The sequence below is a fragment of the Pan troglodytes genome, chromosome 10, assembly GCF_028858775.2.
Source record: "Pan troglodytes isolate AG18354 chromosome 10, NHGRI_mPanTro3-v2.0_pri, whole genome shotgun sequence".
Taxonomy (NCBI): domain Eukaryota; kingdom Metazoa; phylum Chordata; class Mammalia; order Primates; family Hominidae; genus Pan; species Pan troglodytes.
In genome coordinates, this window is record NC_072408.2 from 127,617,245 (window position 1) to 127,641,757 (window position 24,513).

Below are 24,513 nucleotides of genomic sequence, written 5' to 3' on the forward strand. Positions count from 1 at the left end.
CAAAATTTCTTACTGGATTTGAAAGACTTGCCCCTCTACTAACAGCCTGACTCTAGCTGCCACTCTTGTTTCCCGTACTTTCATTCACTAAAACTCCCTTCTCTGTTACTGGTACCAAGGAAGCCTCAATTAGAATGGGGGGTCTGGGGAGGATAATCTATGAAGTAGAGACTGGTTAGTTACATGTCACCCTGTTCTCATATAAATCTGGCCAACGAACTGTTTAGCAAACTGTTCCACTGGAGGGCTGCCCCAGTGGGTGACAGCTCCCCAGGAGGACCAAAACACAGCGACTTTTAGATGTGGTGGACTCCCTGAAACATGGTTAAGACTCCTCTTCTGAAATATGGTCAGGTGTCTGATGTGTTGGCTTTCCTGGGGGTTTTTTAATTTTAAAAAAGCCTTGGATTTTAGAAGATTCATATACAGTATTTGAGACATATTTCTCCAGCCATCAGAGGAAGACACGTTAGCAGAGATTAAAACGTACACTTACTGCTCATACCTCAGTCACCCTTAGAGGAATAGCTATGGCAACTGGCTCCTGAAAAACTTTTTCCTATTAATTTTAATTAGTTCCACAACAAACTAGATGTAATATTTTGCATATATTTCCCCTGCCAACGCACCTGTGGTAGTTTCTAGTACATGGTTTCACTTCTATGATCTTTTAAGCTTTAATTCATGTTTTCGCACAGCAGAGCTAACAATGTGCAGGACCTAAACTCTAGGGTTGGTGATGCATTTAATGGGAACGTCTCTGGAGTCAATGGAACATGAAGACTGCTCCTTCCCTGTGGGCATGTTTTGGAAACACATGTATTAATTTAAATTGAGTTTTTCAAATTCACTTATGAATGGAATAACAATAACTACACTTGTTATATTCTGCTTCTCAGAATCTGGTGACAGCAGGTTAAATGTGCAGGAATTTTTATCTACATCTCTACCCTTGGGGCTACACAGATTGCCAGCTTCTCTTACTTTTTCTGTTGGCATTATATCGCTATTCTGGATTGGAAGGTTGCCAGTCATCTCTTTGGTTTAACCCTAGGCACAGCTGCTACGGAGCCTCTCCCATGAGACTGGGTTAGTGAGAATAGGTGCTGAGAACCCCCCGCGGGACAGGATGAAGGGTTATATAACTCAATTTCAATTTGTTATTAGTTGAGAACTATATATAACTCCATCCTGGATGTTTTAAGGCAAGATTTTCCCCTTTTTTCAAATACAGCTGCTCCTTGACTTACAATGGAGTTATATCCCAATAAGCCCAGGTAAGTGGAAAAATCTCAAGTTCAAAATGCATTTAATATTCATACATCTAACCTACTGAACATCATAGTTTAGCCCAGCCTACCTTAAACGTGCTCAGAACACGTACATTAGCCTACAGTTGGGCAAAATCATCTAACACAAAGGCCTGTTTTGTAATAAAGTGCTGAATATTTCAAGTAACTTACTGAATACTGTACTGAGAGTGAAAAACAGAATGGTTGTATGGGTACTTGAAGTATGCTTTCTACTGAAATCATACTGCCTTTGTACCATCATGAAGTGGAAAAATCTTAAGTTGAACCATCATTAAGGCAAACCATTGGTAAGCTAGGGATCTTCTGTAGCAGAAAGTAGTGGTCAACTTCAAACCAGTTTTAGCTGGTCCATTTTCTTAGCATCTAACTGACAAGAACTGCAGCAGGGACAGGAAAGCCTTAGGCAGGAATGAGGTACTATCAGATGGTGGGGGAGGGTGGAGGAGTGGTAAGGAGAGCAAGCATTCTTCTTAGTTCTCTGTGTAATTAGAAGACTTTGAATTTCTCACTGCCTCACACAAGCTTAGCTAAAATCAAGCCTTGTTTGGTTGTTAGAAGCAGACCATGGGTCACCGCTGCACTAAACAGAAATGGGGCAAAGTGAGTTAGTAGGGCCTTACCTATTAGCTCAAGCTGGGAAGATTCAAATCTTCCAGCTTTATACAACAAGATTAAAGGGCCTGGGCTTAGCAGATCCCATGCCACTATGACTGGGGTCCGGTAAAGTTACTCACACTGCACAGCTGACAGCAAACTTAAGCTGTTTAAATAAAGCCTTTGCAAAAGATTCTGCCTCCAAAGCTATCCAGGACTATTTTCAATTATAGGCCTTTAACTTAGCTTATTTGGTAATTTATTAAGTGCATAGACATCAGATTGCTAGGTTGGACCTAGAACACTTTGCTGCATCTTCATAGAAGACTACTCTTCATTCTCTTCCATCTTGACCTGCCTTCACAATCTTGTTATTGCTATACAGTAACATATAATATGATGTTAATATAACGTTATAAATATACATTCCATCCAAATTGTATCCTGGCTTTTTGGCAAGTCTAGGTACTGAAATCAATGTTTAGGTCAGGTGTGGTGGTTCATGCATGTAATCCTAGCACTTCAGGAGGCTGAGGCTGGTGGATCACCTGAGGTTAGAAGTTCGAGACCAGCCTGGACAACATGGTGAAACCCCGCCTCTACTAAAAATACAAAAGCTAGCTGGGCCTGGTGGCGCACACCTGTAATCCCAGCTACTCAGGGGGCTGAGGTAAGAAAACTGCTTGAACCCGGGAGGTGGAGGTTGCAGTGAGCTGAGATCACACCACTTCACTCCAGCCTGGGCAAAAGAATGAAACTCGGTCTCAAAACAAAAAAACAAAAAACAAAACAAGAAAAAGAAATCAATGTTTAAATGATCAACAGAAGGACTTGAGCTATGGCTTTTTCATCACAGACAACCATTTACCATCACAGAAAAAAAATCCATCCAAATTATAGCATATTATATGCTATTTTTTTTGTCTTTTCATCAACTATGACTGAACAGGAAGTAGTTATGGGTCAAGGTGTAGGAGGTAAACAAATGTCCAATTATTGATACTTACATAGAACCTACACTAAGAAAGAAAGACTAAGAACCTGGTCAGGAAGAAACAGTCTCTGACTCAGCAGCTGAGAACATCCGGAGGGTTAAAATGATGATAATAGTTAAGCTTGATTGAGCTCATACTGTCAGGCACTGTGTTAGGTGCTTTACAGGCAAGGTTTCTTTTGATTCATAGAAAAACTCCATGAGTGGGGTGACCACAAATTCCAGCTTATGCCTGCTGCCTTGGCAAAATTATGAAGGAAACAAAAATATTTCACCCAAAAATATACTTCTTTGACATATTTCAGATGGTTTTCAGAAGGGCTGGAAATACAAGAATAGCTGAGAGAAGCTGTGTGGGGCAGATTTGCATCTGCAGAGAAAATATGCATTGATGAGGTGGAGGCATTTCTCTGAGGCCCTACCTTGTCCAGACACAGGAAAGATTAATTGAGAGTCTGACACCTTAGAAGGTCAGAAAGAAACATATTCCATCTATTCTCTCTCAGGGCTGCGACCTGTGAGGTTTCATCTACATGACAGGACCACCTGTGCTAGCTGGGCCTCCTCTTCTCTCTCTCTCATAACCTGTCCCACCACCATAACCTGATTTACCACCATAACCTGTCTTGCCACACTCCAAGCCCTCATTCTTTCTGTAACCTCAAGGTGGTATAAAAGCATCAGCCATCTGGCCATTTTTTTTTTTGAGATCTTATATTTTCTAAGACTTTTGTGCACATTAACAAATCTGTATGCCTTTTCTATTAATCTGCTATTTGTCAGTGGATTTTTCAGCGAGGATTCAGGGGGCACAGAGGAAGTTTTCCCTTGGCCCTGTTACACCAAGTAATGGGCTCACTGCTTGACGTGCTACATCTTTCCACATTAGTACATACTGCTTTTTTCTCATAAAAACAAACAAAAAAACCTACAGAGTATTTCTCCTCAAGTAAACTTGATCTGGTATCATTTTTAGATAAGCTGCACATGAGCTATCTTACTACAGAGAAATATTAAGACCAGCAGGCTTTATAGGTGAATGATATGGTTTAGCCTTGAACTGGGTAAGGTCCAGATGGCCACTGACCCTGTCAGCTAATTAGTGTCAGTTAGAATGACAACTCATCAACATTCTTCAACTTTAAATTGGGTGTAAGTATAAATTCCAGTTTGGTGTTTTGGTCACTTTGATGTACATTTCACATGAAGTTTATTACAGACACTATATCAAGAAGTATATTAATATTCTGTGAGTGCCTTAATAAGATTTTAGTGTGGCTGAGGTAGAGATCTGGTTATATTTGCCCTAAATTTGTTTCAGGCTAGAATTAATTCAGTTGCAAGGAACAGAACTTTAGGAAATCAACTACTCATTTCTTTATGTCCTAGAGTGGATTAAAAAGGATTTTCTGAGGAAGATTCTAGGCCTGCCTTTAGGAACTTCCACTGCCTGCCTCAGGACAAGGGGAAACATGGGCTTATATTTAGGTATTAGGTTCCTTCATTCTGATAAAAATACGAATGCACCATGAGTGTTGTTAAGACAACTAGGTCTGTATTTAGCTGGCAACAGAATACATTTTTGGGCTGCTGCTTTTATATATGTATGTATGTATGTATGTATGTATGTATGTATGTATGTGTGTGTATATATATACATATATATACACATATATATACACATATATATACACATATATATACACACACACACACACACACACACATATATATATATATTTTTTTTCCTTTTTGAGATGGAGTCTCAGTTTGTGGCCCAGGCTGGAGTGCAGTGGCGCAATCTCGGCTCACTGCAACCTCTGCCTCCCAGTTCAAGCGATTCTCCTGCCTCAGCCTCCTGAGTAGCTGGGATTACAGGCATGCATCAACACGCCTGGCTAATTTTTGTATTTTGAGTAGAGACGGAGTTTCGCCATGTTGGCCAGGCTGGTCTTGGAACTGCTGACCTCATGTGATCCTCCCACCTTGGCCTCTGAACATGCTGGGATTACAAGCGTGAGCCACCGTGCCTGGTCTGCTACCAATATTTATTAACAGATCAACATTCAAGAATAACCAGTTTAAGAATTAACCGCCCATTCATTCTCCAGATATTCCAAAATATAACCTTAGACCACACTTAGCAGTAAGATGGTTATCTAAACAACAACATCCTGTTGCCCACTGTGCACCTTCAATTTTGGCAAAACTGCTTTTGCTGAAATACATTTTCATGCAATGCCACCAACTTATATTGAAGGTACTATAATTCATTCAACAAACACTTATTTGAATGCCTACTGTGAGATGAATGAAACTTAACATTATATCCTCTTTATGAAGGTCGTTAGGATGAAAGTCTGTCTGATCTTAAGGCCAAGAACACTTGCGATTCACCTGAACAACTGAGTTCTTTTGATGGAAGGAAGCTGAGTTTTACATTCTTTCTTTTTAAAGCTGGCTGCTACAAAGCTTATGGTGGTCCTTGTGAACCACTAGTAACAGGGGTGCTGGCATTATGGTATGCATTTTTACATTTCTTTTTTGGCTCTATTTTGTCTCCACTCATACTTTTAGTTTTCTTTGGCCCCATTTTATCTTTCCTTGAAGTAACTTGCAAAAGTTAGTACATGCTCTGAAATTGGGCAGTGCAGAGCACAAATAAACAATTGTAGGAAGCAAAATGGAGGGGAGAGCAGATCAGTTTATTGAAAGTTATACTCGTTCATCCATTTGCATTCTGATACCTGAGGACACTGTGAATACTGGAGGAGAAAAGCAAATTGGAATTTTAAACCTTAACATTATTTTTTTCTCAGCTCCAGAAAGGAGTGAAAAAACGAAAAAATAATAAAATTTTAATTTATAAAAAATTTTAAAAAGAAAGTTTTTTGATAATTCTACTATTGAAAGTGAGTACAATGAAGCGGGGACTCACTGGTTCAAGGTAAACATTACATGGTTAAACTTAAGTTAAATATGTGTTCCTAGAAAACTTACAGTGGTTTTATAAATTGAACATTTAATAGTGAATTGATGAAATTCTTAAATATATAAACTTGTCTACACACGCTGCAATGGACAAAATCATTCCCTACGTCATCTAACAAGTTCAGGCTTCTGTGTATGATGTTTTCTTCAAGTAGGACGGGTTATGGAATGGCAAAAAGGGTAGCTCAAAAGTTAATCAACATATTACACACAATTAGAACATCATGATAATTGTGAACCATAGTGACACTTGTTCTGGTGAACCCTGGTCTAACTACAATTATATAGAATGAAGGGCATCACAATCATATCAAGTATAGTTCTTATTAAAGAACTCAGTATCTCTGCAGGCTTACTAACCTGATGTTGTCTTCCTAGAGTAGGTTTGGGTATACGTAAATGAACTGCCCTCATTACCTAAGAAAGCATTGGTAGGTGCTTGCCTTTATAAAAAAGGAACTAGTTACTCTCAAGTTATAATACAAATGACCAAAAACTAACTCAAGAAAATCTACATAGCCTTTTTTGAACAATGTTAAGACAGAAACTGTTACTAGAGATAAAGAGGAACATTTTATAAAAGTCAAGAAATAGATAACAATTATAAGCATACAGAAAGTGAAAAGACAAACCCAGAGGCACTTATAACAAAAACCCATTTTCACAATAAAGAAAGAACTCTCAAAATTCAACAAGAAAAAGAAAACCCAATTTAAAAATGGACAGAAGAGTTGAAAAGACACCAAAGAAGAGACATAGATGGCAAATGGGCACATGAAAAGATGCTCAACATCAGTAGGCATTAAGAAAATGCAAACCAAAATTATAATGAGATACCAATTCATACCCACCAGAACAGTAGAATAGCTATAATCATAAAGATAGATAATAACAAGTGTTGGTGAAGAAGTGGAGAAATTGGAAACCTCATACATTGCTAGTGGGAATGTACAATAGCATAGCTGCCTTGGAAAACAGAAGCATTTCTTAAAATGTTAAGACTAAGAGTTACCATTAGACCCAGCAATTCTGCTACTAGGTATCTGCTTGAGGGCAATAAATATGTTATGTCCACACAGAAACTTGTACACAAATGTTCACAGTAACATTATTCATAAAAGCCAAAAAAGGGAAACAACCCAAACGTCTATCAACCAATGAATGGAAAAACAAAAAGTATTTTACAGCAATAAAAAGGAATGAAATACTGATAACATGCTACAACACAGATAAACTTCAAAAACATGCTAAGTGAAAAAAGCCAGTAACAAAAGGTCACATACTGTATGACACCACGTATACGAGAGGTCCAGAATAGGCAAATCTAGAGAGTTAAAAGGTAGATTCATGGTTGCCTAGGGCTGGTGGGTAGGGAAAGAGGAATGGGAACGACTGCTAACTGGTACAAATTTTCTTTTGGGATGATAATGTGCTAAAATTGGATTACAGTGATGGCTGAACAATTTTGTAAATAAACTAAAACCCACTGAATTGTATACTTTAAGTGACCAAACTTTATGGTATTTATATCTCAATAAAGCTGTTAAACTATACTATATAAATTGAATGGACAAAAACCACAGGATCATCTCAATAGAAGCATAAGAACACACGATAAAATCCAATACCCATTCATGATAAAACTCTCCACAAACTAGAAATAAGAGAAATTTCTTCAACCTGATAAAGGGCATTTATGAAAAATGTACAACTAACTACATACTTAATGGGAAATGCTTTCCCTGAAGGATTAGGAACAGGGCAAGGATGGATGTGTGCCTTTGGCACTTCTATTCGACACTGTACAATAAGGGAGAAAAAGGGAAAAAGACAAAGTCTTTCAGAATTGAAAGCAGCAGCAAAACTGCCTTTATTTGCAGACCACATCATCCTATGTGCAGAAAATTCTAAGGAATCATAGACAAAAAACTACCAGCACTAATAAATGAGTTCAGCAAAGCTACAGTATTTGAGGTCAATACACAAAAATTAATTGTAGTTCTATATACTTAGCAATGAACAATCCAAAATGAAGAAAAAAATTAATCAAAAATAACATCAAAAAGTAAAAAAATACTTAGGAATAAATTTAACAAAATAGTGCAAGCCTTGCACACTGAAAATTACAAAACAGTATTAATAGAAATTAAAGAATATCTAAAACATCTAAATTAAAGAATATCTAAATAAACGGAGACACATTCCACATCCATGGATTGGAAGTGAACATAATTAAGAGAGCAATTTTCCTCAAACTGATCTATAGATTCACAATGCCTATCGAAATCCCTGCAGGCTTTTTTTTTTTTTTTGGTAGAAACTGACCAGCTGAACCTAAAATTTATACGGAAATGCAAAGGATCCAGAGTAGCCAGAAAAATTCGTAAAAGAACAACACTTACTTTAAACGCGACAACAATCAAAACATTGGCACTGGCATAAGAAGAGACATACAGACCAGACCTAATAACTATCTTTACTTTTATGGTCGATTTTTTTTTTTTTTTTTAAGAGACAGGGTCTTGCTATGTCACCCTGGCTTGAGTGCAGTGGCGCGATCATAGTTCACTGTAACCCCAAACACCTGGGGCTCAGGTGATCCTCCCACCTTAGCTCCCGAGTCGCTGGGATTACAGGTACATGCCACCATGTCAGCAATGCATTTTTGACAACGGTGCCAAGGTAATTCAATGGGTAAGTATAGTCTTTTCAACAAATGGTACTGGGACAAGTGGATAACCACATTTATAAAGATGAAATTAAATTTGTACCTCATGCCATACATAAATATTAACTCAAAATGAATCATAATTTTAAATGTAAGAAGCAAAACTATAAAACTTCTTAAAGAAAACGTAGGAGAGCCAGGCACAGTGGCTCACGCCTGTAATCCCAGTATTTTGGGAGGCTGAGGCGGGTGGATCACGAGGTCAGGAGATCGAGACCATCCTGGCTAACACTGTGAAACCACGTCTCTACTAAAAAATACAAAAAATTAGCTGGGCATGGTGACGGGTGCCTAGTTCCAGCTACTCGGGAGGCTGAGGCAGGAGAATGGCGTGAACCCGGGAGGCAGAGCTTGCAGCAAGCTGAGATCACACCACTGCACTCCAGCCTGGGCAACAGAGCGAGACTCCATTTAAAAAAAGAAAGAAAGAAAGAAAGAAAACATAGGAGAAAATCCTTGTACCCATGTACCTATTTACCAGTTTCACATTTTATGGATAATGCTTTTGGCACATCATCAAAAGCATGGTCCATAAAACGTGAAATTGGTAAAGTGGCTTTAACAAAATTAAAATGTTTATACTCCAAGGGACACTATTAAGAAAATGAGAAGGCAAGCCAGAGACTGGGAAAAATTTATAGTTGCAAATCATATGACTGAGAGAGAATTTTTGACTAGACATTTCACCAAAGAAGATAAACAGATGGTTAACAAGCACAGGAAAAGATGCTCATCAACTTTCCAACATCCTAATATCAGGGAAATACAACCCAAACCACTATGAGATACCACTTCACACCTTACTACTAGAATGGCTATAATAAAAAGACAATGTGTTTCAGAAAGCCCTTACCTGTCACCGAAGGGTACACTAAAAAATGGTTTAAATGGTACATTTTATGTTATATATATTTTACCACAATAAAAAAAATAGCCCCTAACAATTACAAAGAAAACGGGAGGCTGGGCTTGGTGGCTCATGCCTGTAATCCCAGCACTTTGGGAGGCCGAGGCGGGCAGATCACGAGGTCAGGAGTTCGAGACCAGCCTGACCAACATGGAGAAACACCATCTCTACTAAAAATACAAAAAATCAGCCGGGCATGGTGGCATATGCCTGTAATCCCAACTACTCGGGAGGCTGAGGCAGGAGAATCGCTTGAACCTGGGAGGCGGAGGTTGTGGTGAGCAGAGATTGCGCCACTGCGCTCCAGCCTGGGCAACAAGAGCGAAACTCCAACTCAAAAAAAAAAAAAAGAAAAAAAGAGAAAGAAAAAGAACAAGGGAAAGGTGGTGAACTCAGCAGGAAAAAAACAAAAACCAAAAATATCTTCCCACAAAGAGAAGCCCAATTTTAGGTGGCTTCACTGGTGAATCCTATCAAACATTTAAAGACAAAATTACATAAATCTCTTCCATAAAACAGAAGAGGAAAAAACACCAACTTATTCAGTGAGTTCAATTTAAATGTATAATTAAAGGCATCATGATTTACTTTTTGCAGAAATGCCTTATTAAATTATAAAAGATAAAAGGTTCTGAGCTGGAGGTACTGAAAACTGTTTCAATCCAGACTTTGTTACCAAGTGGTTGCATAATCTTTGTCGAGTTACATCAACATTTTCATTTGGGGCTTCAGTTTCTTAGTTTCTTTTTCTTTTCTTTTTTTTTGTTTTCTTGAACCAGGGTCTCACTCTGATACCCAGGCTGGAGTGCAGTGGTATGATCACTGCTCACTGCAACCTCCGCCTCCTGGACTCAAACATTCCTCCCAGCCTCCCAGGTAGCGCCGCCATGCCCAGCTAATTTTTACGTATTTGGTAGATGGAGTTTCACCATGTTGTCCAGCCTGGTCTTGAACTCCTGGGCTCAGGGCATCTGCCTGCTTCAGCCTCCCAAAGTGCTGGGATTACAGGTGTGAGGGACCATGCCTGGCCAGTTTCCTCATTTGTAAACAGGGAGGTTCACCAGAGAAATCCTTTCCATCTATATAATTCTATGATACACTTATTACATAAAATTTGGTTTAAAACTTGCTCAATCCTAAAATGATACAGCCCTTCAGAAAAACAATACAGTAATATGTAGTAAGAGCCATTTCATACTCTCTGTCGAAGTATTTCCACTTCTGGATATTTATCTTGGTGATATAATTCAATAAAAGCAAATACTCCATAAAGCTATCATCACTGTAACAGCCCACTTGTCCGACAAGAGTGCAATAAGATGAGTAACACAAAGAAATGTCAAATTACTAAAACGATATGAAGATAATTTGTAGAAAGTATTTGTCTGGTGCAAAGAATCAGAATATAAATGATTTCAACTATGAAAATGTATACAGTATACAAACATATGCCAAATGGAAGGTAGTCTGCACTACTGAAAGTAGTATTAGGGTTGAGTCTAAAGATGGCTTCTTCTGTGTTTAATTGCAAAGTCCTTTGAAATATTAATGCATTATATACTCAAAGGGAAAAAAATCAAATACTTGTCCACAGGGTAGAGATGCAAAATATCAAGATTACATTGATAAGGTTCTAAGTTCCTCTGGTTTGATTAATGCTTCTGAGAGTGGTTATGAATCTGGAGTTCTCAGTAGACATCTCAGTGATTAAAACTTTTGGCTGGGCGCGGTGGCTCACGCCTGTAATCCCAGCACTTTGGCAGGCCAAGGCAGGTGGATCACAAGGTCAGGAGATAGAGACCGTCCTGGCTAACACGGTGAAACCCCATCTCTACTAAAAATACAAAAAATTAGCCGGGCGTGGTGGCGGGCGCCTGTAGTCCCAGCTATTCAGGAGGCCGAGGCAGGAGAATGGCGTGGACCCAGGAGGTGGAGCTTGCAGTGAGCTGAGATCATGCCACTGCACTCCAGCCTGGGCGACAGAGCGAGACTCCGTCTCAAAAAAAAACAAAAAAACAAAAAAAAACTTTCATCGGTGTATACTGAAATTACCCGTAATATTTTACTTGTTCTACTCAGTATTGAGGTAAAGACTGCAAGTCTGTGATTTTACAAAGTAGCCATTAAAATTCAGATATAACACTGCATAGTTAAAAATCTTTACGCCTGGGTATTTCACTTATCCCTATTACTTCCTTTCAAGTTCTCAACTTATAATTCCTTGAGCAGCATTTTCTGGTAGGTTCATCAGCCACTAAACTATTTGAGTTATACAACCATTAAAGTTCCTCTCCACTGAGGATAGTGGAAAAAGGGAGTGTGTCTCTAGTGTCTATATTTTCCCTCCTATTCCTATGGCTGCCTGCTGAGATGAGAACCTCAGCAGGATCTAGTCTCAGCATCTCCAAGGTTATCAGAGAGAACACCTGGTAATGCTACAACGCACAACCCTATTAACAGTAAGATGAACCATATGAAATTGTTTCTGTGGGCCAAAATATTAATAGTCAACCATCAGCAATTTTGTATGGCTCAACCTTGGATGTCAAGCCTTTGGATTAAGAAAAATATGATGTAAATTTCCATAAGGACATAATCTACTTACTTACAAGCATTTTAGGACAACATAAAATTTTTTTTTTTTTTTTTGAGACATAGTGTGGCTCTGTTGCCCAAGCTGGAGTGCAGCAGTGTGATCATAGCTTATTGTATCCTCAATCTCCTGGGCTTAAGTGATCCTTCTTCTGCCTTAGTCTCCTGAGTAGCTGGGACCATAGGCACTACCACCATGCCTGGCTAATTTCTTTAAAAAATATTTTTTATAGAGACGGGGTCTTGCTATGTTGCCCAGGCTAGTCTTGAACTCCTGGGCTCAAGTAATCCTCCTGTCTCAGCCTCCCAAAGTGCTGGGATTATAGGCATACCGCACTGTGCCTGGCCAAAGATTAAGAACTTTATTAGCATCCTGGGTACAGTTTTACTTTGGTTTCCCTGGTCTTCGTAAGCCTACTAAAGTTTTGTGACTATACTTTCATTTTTGGTTAGAAAAAAAAAAAACATGAAATGTTCTCTTTGTCATTTAATTACATGGATATTTAGTAGTTTTTTTTTTCATATTTCAAATTGTCCTTCCATTTAAACTCTTTGTTCCCTTTGAGACTCTAGAATCATTGTCAAAGACTCTCTCCTTAACCTTCTTAATAAAGAGTGGATTAGGTGATTAATTTCAGAACCAGCATTTTAAGCAATTAGTTTTTACATGTAAGCATTAACATGCTAAACTCATAAGCACAATGAAGAAGTGTTTAACAGCAGCCAGTTAAAGAACAAATAGCAGAACTCTCTATTCTGAGTCAAATCCTGCCGAAGTCCTGTTTTTCTTCACAGAGTAAGTTTTGGTACCAGCACTTTCTTCCACCTCCCACTTAAATCAACCCCATTTGAGAACATCTTACCTGAAACTACCATAGACTATAAGAAGAATGGAAATCAGAAATGTAGACACTTGACTGGAATCCACCAGGGAATAGGCCCTAGAGAAATAAGAGGAAAAAAATTTAAATCACATGCAGTGAGTCCTAATGGAGCTTACAGTCTAATGGAGTTCTATAAACCCCACTGAGCTTTGTTTTTATCTTTAAGAAGGAAAAAAGGTATAAATTAGCATTAACAAAATAATACAATTAAAATGAGATTTGCTAGTTTAACATGAAGAATAAATTGGTAGGTTTACAGCTATTACTAGTAAATATTTACGGCATGTAAAATGACATCAATGCAAAAATCCCATCTCTGTATATGTTTACAACATCCACCCCCAATTTAAAAAGTATCAAAATATCTACCAAATCTGTGCCAATGGCAAAAGTCTCAATAATCAGACTTTTATCCAGTTACATTTCAATCACTAATAGTATTTTACTGGTTTTGCTCGGTGATGAGGTAAAGCCTGCATCTCCTGAATTCCCCATTTCCATTTTTCTAACTGCCTATTGATTTTCTCCATCTAGATGGCCTACAGGAGGTTCTTCAAAGTCAACAAGTCCACCACAAATACTCTCTCCATCTTAGCTGATCCTCTCAAGGAATGGTGTCACCATCCCCTCAGCTGCCAAAGCTAAAAATCTGCTGCATTCTTGACAGCCCTTTCTTTCTCTTACTTCCACATCCCGAACTACCCTATTTCTCCTAATCCCACTGCCAATTTGTTAGCTCCCTTCTATGGTTCGGCTATTGGAAATCTTGTTTTAAAGGCTGTCTCCATGAGTTCACCCTCCACATTACCCATTCTTATTTGTCAGGGATTTTCCTAAAACAAACCTTAGCAGGTTTTTTGTTGTTGTTGTTGTTTAATTTCCATTCAGCAAAGTATTTAATACTGCTTACATGCCAGGCACTCTGCTAGCCACTGGGATATACAGTAATAAATAAGAATGCCTTGGTCTCTGCCTAAATGTCTTTTCTAAAGAAATGAACAATTTCACCCTAAATAAATAAAAAAATGAACATAACTGAATGAATATAATCATGAAGAATGTTACAAAAGAGAGAAAGAGAAGTATAGGGTACTATGATAATGTATATTAGGTGGATGCAGTCTAAGAACAGGGGAGCTTTCCTTAGGGAGGAAGATGATTTAGAGAGACACAGGACACAATAAACAGGACCTGGTGATTGTTTATGGGAACCAGCAGAGGGAAGAATTGCGGTGATCCCTAGGTTTCCGCTTAGCTGGGTTTGTACCATTTAGCGGAAAAAAAAAAAAAAAAAAGTAACATAGGAGGAACAGATTTTTTTTTTTTTTTTTTTTTTGAGACAGAGTCTTGCTCTGTTACCCAGTCTGGAGTGCAGTGGCATGATCTCGTTTCACTGCAACCTCCGCCTCCTGGGTTCAAGCGATTCTCTTGCCTCAGTCTCTCGAGTAGCTGGGATTACAGGCATGCACCAAGCCTGGCTAATTTTTGTATTTTTAGTAGAGATGGGGTTTTACCATGTTGGTCAGGCTGGTCTCGAACTCCTGACCTCAAGCAATCCACCCACCTTGGCCTCCCAAAGTGTTGGGATTACAGGCGTGAGCCACTGCGCCTGGCCAGAGGAACAGATTTTAAGCTAAGGTTTGAATGTACTGAGGAGACAAGTGGATATTGAAACCGTTCTGAGCTGAAGATGTATATATACTGAGAGCTCATCACCTTCCACATGGTAACTGAAGCCATAGGTGTGTGTGAATGCCTCACAGCAGTGAAAAGAGGACCTAGGATCAAGGCCTGGGAAATCTCCAAATTTAAAGATCAGGTAGAAGAAGGAACTGCAAAGAAAACCAAGATGAAAGAGAGACAGAGAAGGAAAACCCAGAAGAGTAGGTTATTTCAGAAAGGCAGCAGAATTAAATGTGGCCTGAATTTAATCCCTTGCTCTACCACTTACTAGTAGCTAAGCCAGTTACTTAGCCTCTCTAAGCTTCAGCTTTTCATCTGTAAAATGGGGAATGACAACCTCAAACAGTTGTTAAAGGATTAAATGAGGAATTCATATTCATATAAAGAACATAACACATTAAATACTCAATTCACATCACTGCATTAGGAGGGAGACGCTGCCAACCATGAATGCTGCTGAGAGGTCAAGAAAGACAACTGGAGTGACCACTGGGTAAAGTGGTGAGGATGGAGTCAGATTGAAATTGGGTGAGAAGTTAAAGCTAAGGAAATGAAGACAGTATTTTGAAAAGTGCAGGGAAAAGAACGGCAGCTGGAGTGTAAATATAAGGATAAGGGAGGTCTTAAAACATTATTTTTTTTTTCAAGGTGAGAGATGCTCAACCTTTTCTGATGCTGACTGGAAATTAACCTCGTGAGGAAAGACTGATGCATACAGAGGAGGACATTACATTTCCTTTAATCGTTGTAAAAAATAAGACATATAATAAACTTTCATGATACACTGCTGTGGTCTATAATGGCAGGCTTTTGGATCCTCAGCTTTTTTTTTTTTTGAGACGGAGTTTCACTCTTGTTGCCCAGCCTGGAGTGCAATGGCACGATCTCGGCTCACTGCAACCTCCACCTCCTAGGTTCAAGCAATTTTCCTGCTTCAGCCTGCTGAGAAGCTGGGGTTACAGGCGCCCCCCCACCATGCCCAGCTAATTTTTTGTATTTTTAGTAAAAGACGGGGTTTCATCATGTTGGCCAGGCTGGTCTCAAACTCGTGACCTAAAGTGATCCACCCGCCTTGGCCTTTCAAAGTGCTGGGATTACAGGCTAAGGATCCACTGCACCCGGCGTGATCCTTAATTATTACAGATACATCCTGAAGTATTTATGGGTATGTTAAAAAAAAAAAAATGAACTGGGGAGTCCATTAGGCTGAGATGGCTCCAGTGTCTTGGGTTCCTAAGGAAGCCAACTGAAATCCAACTCAGAGTAACTCAACCCATCAGAAACTGCCAATCAAACCTAACCAGGGGCTTTACCAATCAGAAACTGCCAACTAATCTCTACAAGAGACTTTCTACTTTAACCAATCAAGTATTTTCTTTCTTTTGCTTCTGCAAAAGCTTTATAAAGGTTTTGCCCTCAGGCCCCCCCCAAGGAGCTGTGATCCACTTGTGATCTGGTGCTGCCTGATGCATGAGACACTGCTCAAAAAAACTCTCCAAAAGTTAAACATAAGTTTATCTTTTAACAGGTGAAATAATATGATTTAAGATTTACTTTAAAATACTCTAAGAAAATAAAACATGGGAGGGATACACCAAAAAAAGGCAAACTTTTTAAAATTATGAAGCTGGAATGATAGGTATATTGTATCCTTCTCTCTTCCCCCCACACCAGGCTTTGAGATGGTAAGACAATTTGAATACAATTAAAACTACTAGAGGCAGATGAATACAAGAATATATGTTTTGGATCACGAATTCTGTTTCACAGCACCTCACAGGGGTGCTACCTTTTCCTAAATTTCAGTCAGCTGGGGAGTGGAGAAAGGTAAGGTAGGAGACATGAGGGCCACTCGAGCCTCTCTCTTGGGTCCCATCCAGCAATGATGCAGCTGTGGCTGTCCAGGGTCCTCTTTTGAACAACCAGATTATGTAGACAAGGCTCACATACCAAGAGATATCTGAGCTATCGTGTATCATGTATTAGGAAAATGAACTTCATCAATTTCTCTTTATTCTAAAATTATGTTTCTTGCTGTGTAACATAATCTTTGCACACATCTTCCAAAATTCTGAAAACAAGAAGGAACATTTTCTTAAAATTAAAAAAAATTATGACTAGGTTATATATTCATACAAAAATCAAACGTATATTAAAAAGTACATACACAGAGGTCTTACTCCCATCTAGTCATCACCCAACCCCCACCCTCTCGGTCATTTTTAGATAACAACTTTTAAATAACCACATTTTTTAGTTTCTTATTTAGCCTTTTGGAGTAAATATACAATATAAGAACATTATTTCTCACCACTTCTTATGAAATAGGTAGAATATTAAATATACTGCTCAGTATCTCCCTCTACCCCCCCTTTACAATATAGCCTAGAAATCTTTCTGTATCAGGATGTGGAGAACTTCCTTTTTAAAATTTTCTTTTAAACATCAGCATGACAGTCCATTGTGTAGATGCCCCACAGTTTTTGTTTTGTTTTGTTTTGTTTTAAGAACAAGTTCCTTACAGGTGGACACTGGGGTTGTTTCCAAAAACTCTGCTGTTAACAAGTAATTCTGTAGTAATGGGCCTTGTAAATTATACCTGCATTGCACACACATGAAATGACCTATTTGTATAACATTCCTCAAAGTCAGATTGCTGGCTCAAAGGGGAAATGCACTTGCAATTTGATAGATGTTGCCAAAGTGCCCTACAGAGAGGTTATACCATTTCACACTCTCATCCGTAATGAACTCAATGTTCCTACCTTCCAAAGTGAGTATTGTCTAACTTTTGAATTTTTACCCATCTGAGAGATGAAAACTGGTATCTCAGTATGGTTTTTATTTGCATTAAAATTGTAATTAAAATTTAAAAATTAAAGTGAGATTGAGCAGCTTTTCTTTTTTATGCTTAAAGGTCAGCAGGTATTTTTAAAAGGCAATTTAAAGTTTTCTCCAGACTCCAGAGCTATAAAAAAACAAGAGCGGCTTTCGTCTGAGGAACTTTTCTTCTGATGGTGTCTTACTTGGATGACTTTGTTTTTGTATCCTTTGTATTTTGAAGCATATTGTCACTACCCTCAAGGCAGATTAAATATCTACACTTCCCAAATTCACTGCCTTAAAGTCTGATACTATTGTTTAATTATTTTGCTACATCTCTCAAATCAATGGAGGAGACTCTCTAGAAACTCTTAACCTCAGACTTCTGGAAGTCTGGAATTTTTTTTTTTTTTTGAGACAGAGTCTCGCTCTGTTGCCCAGTCTGGAGTGCAATGGTGCGATCTCGGCTCACTGCAACCTCCGCCTCCTGGGTTCAAGCAAAATTCTCCTGCCTCAGCCTCCCAAGTAGCTGGAATCACAGGAGTCCGCCACCATGCCCAGCTAATTTTTGGTATTTTTATTAGAGACAGGGTTTTGTCATGTTGCCCAGGCTGGTCTCAAACTCCTGACCTCAGGTGATCCACCCACCTCAGCCTCCCAAAATGCCAGGATTACATGCGTGAGCCACCACACCTGGCCTGGATTTAATTTTCAAAAACCAGCTCCTCCCTGACAGATCTTCTGCGCTGTGCTCCAGCCTCTGAGGAGCTGTAGCTACTGACTTTCTTCATAGTCTGTTTTTCTAGATGAAGGTTTGACCATGTGCAAAATATAAGAGTGTGACTAAGGTTGCCAGATCTCACCTCCATATCCTGGCAGTGAGCATGTCCCCCACTGCAGAACTAAATGCCTGATTTCAAAAAAACTGTTCAGATGTTTAATGGTTTCTTCTAACTTAAGTTTTGTTTTAGCTTTCAAATAAACCTATACAAGAAAATCTGGTTAAAGTTCACCCCTAATATTGTACATGGTATTTTATAATTTATACTAAGATCTTAAAAAGTTCTAACAATTTTGCAAACTTTACCAAATATCACATAACTAGAAGTTATAGCTTATTTTATGATGTTATTTGAAATTTCATATACTATTTTCAATTCAAACTATCATTATAAAAGTTTTTGTTGTTGTTGTTTCTTTTTGGAGATAGGGTTTCACCTGTTGCTTAAGCTGGAGTGCAGTGGCACGGTCTTGGCTCAGTGAAACCTCCAACTCCTGGACTCAAGCAATCCTCCCACCTCAGCCTCCCAAGCAGCCAGGACTGCAGGTGTGTGCCACCACAGCCAGCTAATTTTTGTATTTTTTGTAGAGACAGGGTTTCACAATGTTGCCCAGGGCTGGAGAACTGTGAATCTCTGTGATTATTAGTGTTTTTTAAGATCAAGAGCCAGATGCACTTCTGATCTTAGGTGGCCTAATTCCAGAGTCTCTCAAATTGACTTCAATATCTGCCCAAAACTGGATGACAAACTGAAGTTTCTATCTGTAATTATACAGTAATTAGCTATGTAATCCTCCCTGGGCAATCCTTTATATCTTTCTATTATCTATAAAATCCTCTTTGGGCCCAGATAAACTTGAAGGCCGAATTAATTTTTATTTTTCAAGGGTCTAGGTTTTGGCTGGGTGTGGTGGCTCATGCCTGTAATTCTGACACTCTAGGAGTCCGAGGTGGGAGGATTGCTTGAGCCCAGGAGTTCAAGACCAGCCTGGGCAACAAATGAGATGTGACTCTATGAAAAATTAAAAAAAAAAAAAAATCAGCCAGGCATGGTGGGGCGCGCCTGTAGTTCCAGCTACTTGGGAGGCTGAGGTAGGAGGATCCTTTGAGCCCACAAGTTTCAGGTTGCAATGAGCCATGATCGTGCCACTGCACTTCAGCCTGAGTGACAGAGCGAGACCCTGTCTCAAAAAAATTTAAAAAGTCTGTATTTTTATATTGTTTTGCTTTCAAAAACAGAAATATTACCAGAAATACTCTTTCCATCTTTCATGTTGCCCATCATTGACATAGCCAAAGAGGCACTGCCACAGATGACCCTGTTTCCAGGTGACTAAAATTGGTATTTTCCCCTTTTAATCACCCAATATTTACAGATTTAAAAATGGCTTAATATAAAATCTTACATTATACCAGTAGACATATATGAAGGTAAGCCATCATCTTACCCTGGGTAGCAACTCTGGTTCGTTTATTCAACCCATGGGAAATTCTTCCCTAGGGTCTTTTTAAAAAATGTGGCCAGCCTTAAGGCTAACTTACAAACTCTTCATTTTCCCTCTGCTAGACTGCTTTATCCCATATTTGTTTATGCCCTTGGTCTCCTGAAGTAGGCTCACTTTTCACCTACTCTACAAGCTCATAAAAATGAGCACAGAGCGGTTTCAAAAATGTCTAAAGGTTTTCACTGCTGGTAACGACAGGGAGGAAAAGGGCCCCTCCTGTATCATCCTCTATTCTGTTCTTTGCCCACACAAAGAAAGCAAGCCTTCATCAGCATTTCAGAAATAGACACAGATTTTACTACAGGAGCTGGGGTTTGGGGATCTGGGGTAAGACTATGATAAATGGAGTAGACAGGGAAGAAAAGGTATTCCAAGGAAAAAGGGTGGGTAAGTCTGGCCAATAATAGGAAATCAAAGCCCAACAATCTTATTTCACAGTCTCTCCCTATCCTACATTTCAGACTCTACCAAAGCATCAACAGAAATGTGTCATTCTTCAGGCCCTCCTACTGAGGTGTCTGTTCCCAGAGGCTCTGGGCGGACATGAAAGACAGGAACTACTCTATTCTGAGATAAAGGAATTCTTACTGAAACACAGAAAGAAACTAAATACATGCATTTGAGACACGCCAAAATCAGGTTAGCCAAATGTATTGAAAACAGTCTTGAAGACTTTGTCAACTGATGTATCAGCATAGGCCAGCTGTTGAGTTGAAATATTTTATATATTCATTATGAAGACCACTACTTCTTTAACTACATTCCTGCAAGCCTTTACCTTAATAGACAAAGAGTTACCAGAAATGTCTCTCATATACAAGACTAAACTCCAAGCCCTAAGATTTTTAGAACCATGCTGGATTTTAGTAACTGCTCTACAGTCAAACATCTATTTCGAGCTACTTTACCAGCAAGTGCTTATAACACATATCCTGCTAAAAATCATGCCAAACTGAGACACAGAGAGTACTGTTCTATAACGTGTTCTATGTGTCAGCCTTCCAGCTATACAATGAAAGCATTCTTGTCCACCCCAAAACCAAGCAACTACTATTCTAACACTGCACAGACATTGCCTTAGACCAGCACTTCTCTAACTTTGTGGTTGCAGAACAATTTACACTCTTAAAACTGAGGACTCCCAAAGAGCTTTAGTACATGTGGGTTAGTGATATTTACCATATTAAATTTAAACTGAGAAAAAGTTAAAATATTATTTATACATAATAAAACCATTACATGTTAACATACATAACATTTTTTAAAGGGCAAGTATCTATTTTCCAAAACAAAACACAACAAAAAAATTAAGCGAGACAAGGGACATTCTTCACATGTTTGCAAACCTCTTTAATGTCTAGCTTAAATGGAAGATAGCTGGATTCTCATATCGGCTTCTGCATTCCATCTACTGCCATATGTTGTTTGAACTGAACTCTATGGGGAAAAAAATCCAGCTTTACACAGATGGATAGTTGGAAAAGAAGGAGTACTTCATAGCCTTTTCAGATAACTATCAATATTCTTCTTTGATACTACACTAAAATTCAACAAGTGGTAATTTCTTAAAGGTTTACTGCAATGTGGAATTTGAAACTATCTCAACGGATTTTTTTGAATTTTACTATATTACATTAAAATTCACTGGACTATCCTGAACTTTGTGTGAACCTTTTACCCATGGATGATTTTGTAACATCATGCATTGGTAATCTGGAAGATACTGATTTGCTGAGTTATGCCGCTGTTCCAGATGTTCTCTCTTTTCATTATACAATATCTGAAAAATCATATTGTTAGTACCATTCTTGGGGCTTATGGTAGCAAATACAATTTTCAAAAATTCTATTTTCACTTGAAAGCTCAAATTTTATCATTGACAAAAACACTTTTTTTCCCTTTAAGTGACAGGCTCACTTGATTCGTTTTTGAGAAACTATCTGCCAAATATGCCCAACAGTCATCCTTTCAAGTAAAAATGGTATTCCAATTTTAAACAAATCTAGTTCAGTTAGCATCTCAAATGACTGCACAAGTGGTTTCCTCAAGATAACCAATGGTACTTTGGAATACAGCAGAAGTGCTTTGTGGAAATTTTCCATTTTATCATTAAAAATTTCCATTTTATCACTTAGTGTACTCAAGAGTTAAAACTTAACAAAAGAAACTTTTACTGCTTTGTCAAGAACATTCTAAGTGTAAATGGCATTTCAGAAGATAAGCTGTGTGCCTGGTGATGGAGAACACCATGATTACCGGGACCGCCTGGTGCCACTGCCTTGATTCAGGTGAGGGCGCACCAGAGGTTTTACCCACCATTGCTTTGCCACCATGAGAAAAAAGGTACGAAAATGAAAAAGACAAGTAATGTTAGTAGTACTATGAAAACCGTATGACCCTATGGACCCCATGACAGGGTCTCAGGAATCTCCCATGGTCCATGAGCCACATTTCGGGAATTGCTGCCTTCTACCTTTACCCATAAGCTCTGGCTATGCAAACTGCTAACAGCTTCTCACATGCAATTCTTACAGATCACAAAACACCAAAAGTTGTTAGAATTTTTTTGCTATCCAAAATTTCAAATTTAAAAATTATATGCAAAAAAACTTGTATTCCATGCTTACAGAAATGTTCATTTTTCCCTTTATGGAAATATGTTGAAATAGGACTTAATTTGTATCTTTATCTAAATTTTTTTTTTTTTTCTGTGAGACAAGAGTCTCGCTCTGTCACCCAGGCTGGAGTGCAATGGTACAACCTTGGCTCACTGCAAGCTCCGCCTCCCAGGTTCACGCCATTCTCCTGCCTCAGCCTCCTGAGTAGCTGGGACTACAGGCGCCCGCCACTACGTCCGGCTAATTTTTTCTATTTTTTAGTAGAGACGGGGTTTCACCGTGTTAGCCAGGATGGTCTCGATCTCCTGACCTTGTGATCTGCCCGCCTTGGCCTCCCAAAGTGCTGGGATTACAGGCGTGAGCCACCGCGCCCGGCCTATCTAAAAATATTAGTCTAACATTATAATGTTGGAGATCATTGTTTTCCACATTTCCCCATATTTTAAAGGAAAAAACCAAATATGTATTGCAAGCTTAATAACAGAATAGGTATGTTATGAAATAAAAATTTAATACATTAAATTTAACCATTTACGTGCAAGGTACAAGTAGTAAATAAAATAGTTACTTAAGGCTGGGCGCAGTGGCTCATGCCTGTAATCCCAGCACTCTGGGAGGCTGGGGCAGGAGGACTGCTTGAGCCTAGTAGTTCAAGACCAACCTGAAAAACATATGGAGACCCCATCTCCACAAAAATATCAAAATATTATCCCTGCATTATCACAAAATATTTCATGGAAAGACATATATGAAATATACTATATGTTAATATTTTATATTTTACCAAGACTAGTACAATGAAAAAATGATTACTTCCATCAGAGATACAAAATCTGCTGACTGAGCAAATTCATATGAAAGAAAGGTATTAGTCTTCAAGGCAGTAAAGATGATCTGGAGTAATTTTGTTTTCAAATACATCTTATTGCCTAGGATAGATAAGAAAGGATTTATTGCCGGGGGCGGGGGGAGGGATTGAAACAGAAAGAAGACCCCACATTAAAGGCTTCGATGGCAATATGCTTCAACTTTTTCCTATGAATTATCCTCTAAGACAGGTCCTCACATCATAGTTTCCAAAGCATGCGCTTTTGATCGTGACTTGCGCACACAACCAGCAACACACTGTGGTTCCTGTGTTCACTGCAGCCGGAAACAGCCCTGGGCTGGCTGCAACAAACATAAGGCAAGGGAAAGAAATTAGGTAACTGGTTTCCTCGGACAAAGCCAATAGGTTCAAGCTGGATAAAGCAGTTTTGCATTTTTATTTGGCCAAGGGACTCATTTACAGAAAAAAAATTTATAATGCGGCTTTTGAAGGTATCTTTTTATCATGATCCAAGACTGCTTTAGAACTTGTACAAAATAAATCTCCTTAAAAACTTGCAAAAATCTATGTTAACATGCTGGTCGAAATTACTATTTCATAAGAAAAATGCTACTGGATATCTGAACACCCTCTCAGGATATGTGCTCATAAAACTTAATAAAGCCTAGGTATTTGCCCCAAATAACTGAAAGCAGGGACTCAAACATACTTGTACACCGATTTTCACAATGGCTGGGCCGTGAATAATGGGTTGGGTTGGGTGGAAGTAACCCAAGTGTCTATCGGTGAATGAATGGATAAATAAATTGTGGTACAGCCATCCAATCAAATATTATTCATCCTTAAAAAAGAAGAAAATTCTGATACATGCTACAACATAAATCAACTTCAAAAACATGATGCTATGTGAAATAAACCAGAAAAAAAAAGACAAATATTGTTATGAGTCAACTTACATGACAGACCTAGATTAGGCAAATTCATAGAAAGAGAAAGCAGAATAGCGGATACCAGGACTGGAGAGAAAGGGAATGGGGAGTTTTTGTTTGATGCATACGGAGTTTCTGTTTGGGATGATGAAAAAGGTCTGGAAATGGATAGTGGTGACTGTTGCACAAAACATAAGTGAATGTACTTAATGCCACTGAACTGTACACTTAGAAAAAGTTCAATGGTAAATTTCAAATTGTATGTTATGTATATTTTACAATAACAACTTTTATAAAACTTAAGGAAAATTTTAAAAACTGCTCTTAACCTCTAAAAGAACT

At 38.6% G+C, this 24,513-nt stretch overlaps 1 protein-coding gene across 5 annotated transcripts in view; it reads right to left on the minus strand.

Annotated features, from left to right (window-relative positions):
- The window catches only part of SPPL3 (signal peptide peptidase like 3), a 137,480-nt gene that overhangs the window by 34,042 nt on the left and 78,925 nt on the right, over positions 1-24,513 (minus strand). For all 5 annotated transcript variants that reach the window (XM_063784810.1, XM_054662938.2, XM_063784809.1 and 2 more), the window contains 1 exon segment: positions 12,983-13,060. Coding sequence is in view for 4 of the 5 variants with exons in the window: in XM_054662938.2 (XP_054518913.1) it covers positions 12,983-13,060 (78 nt within the window). In the remaining variant the exon portion in view is untranslated.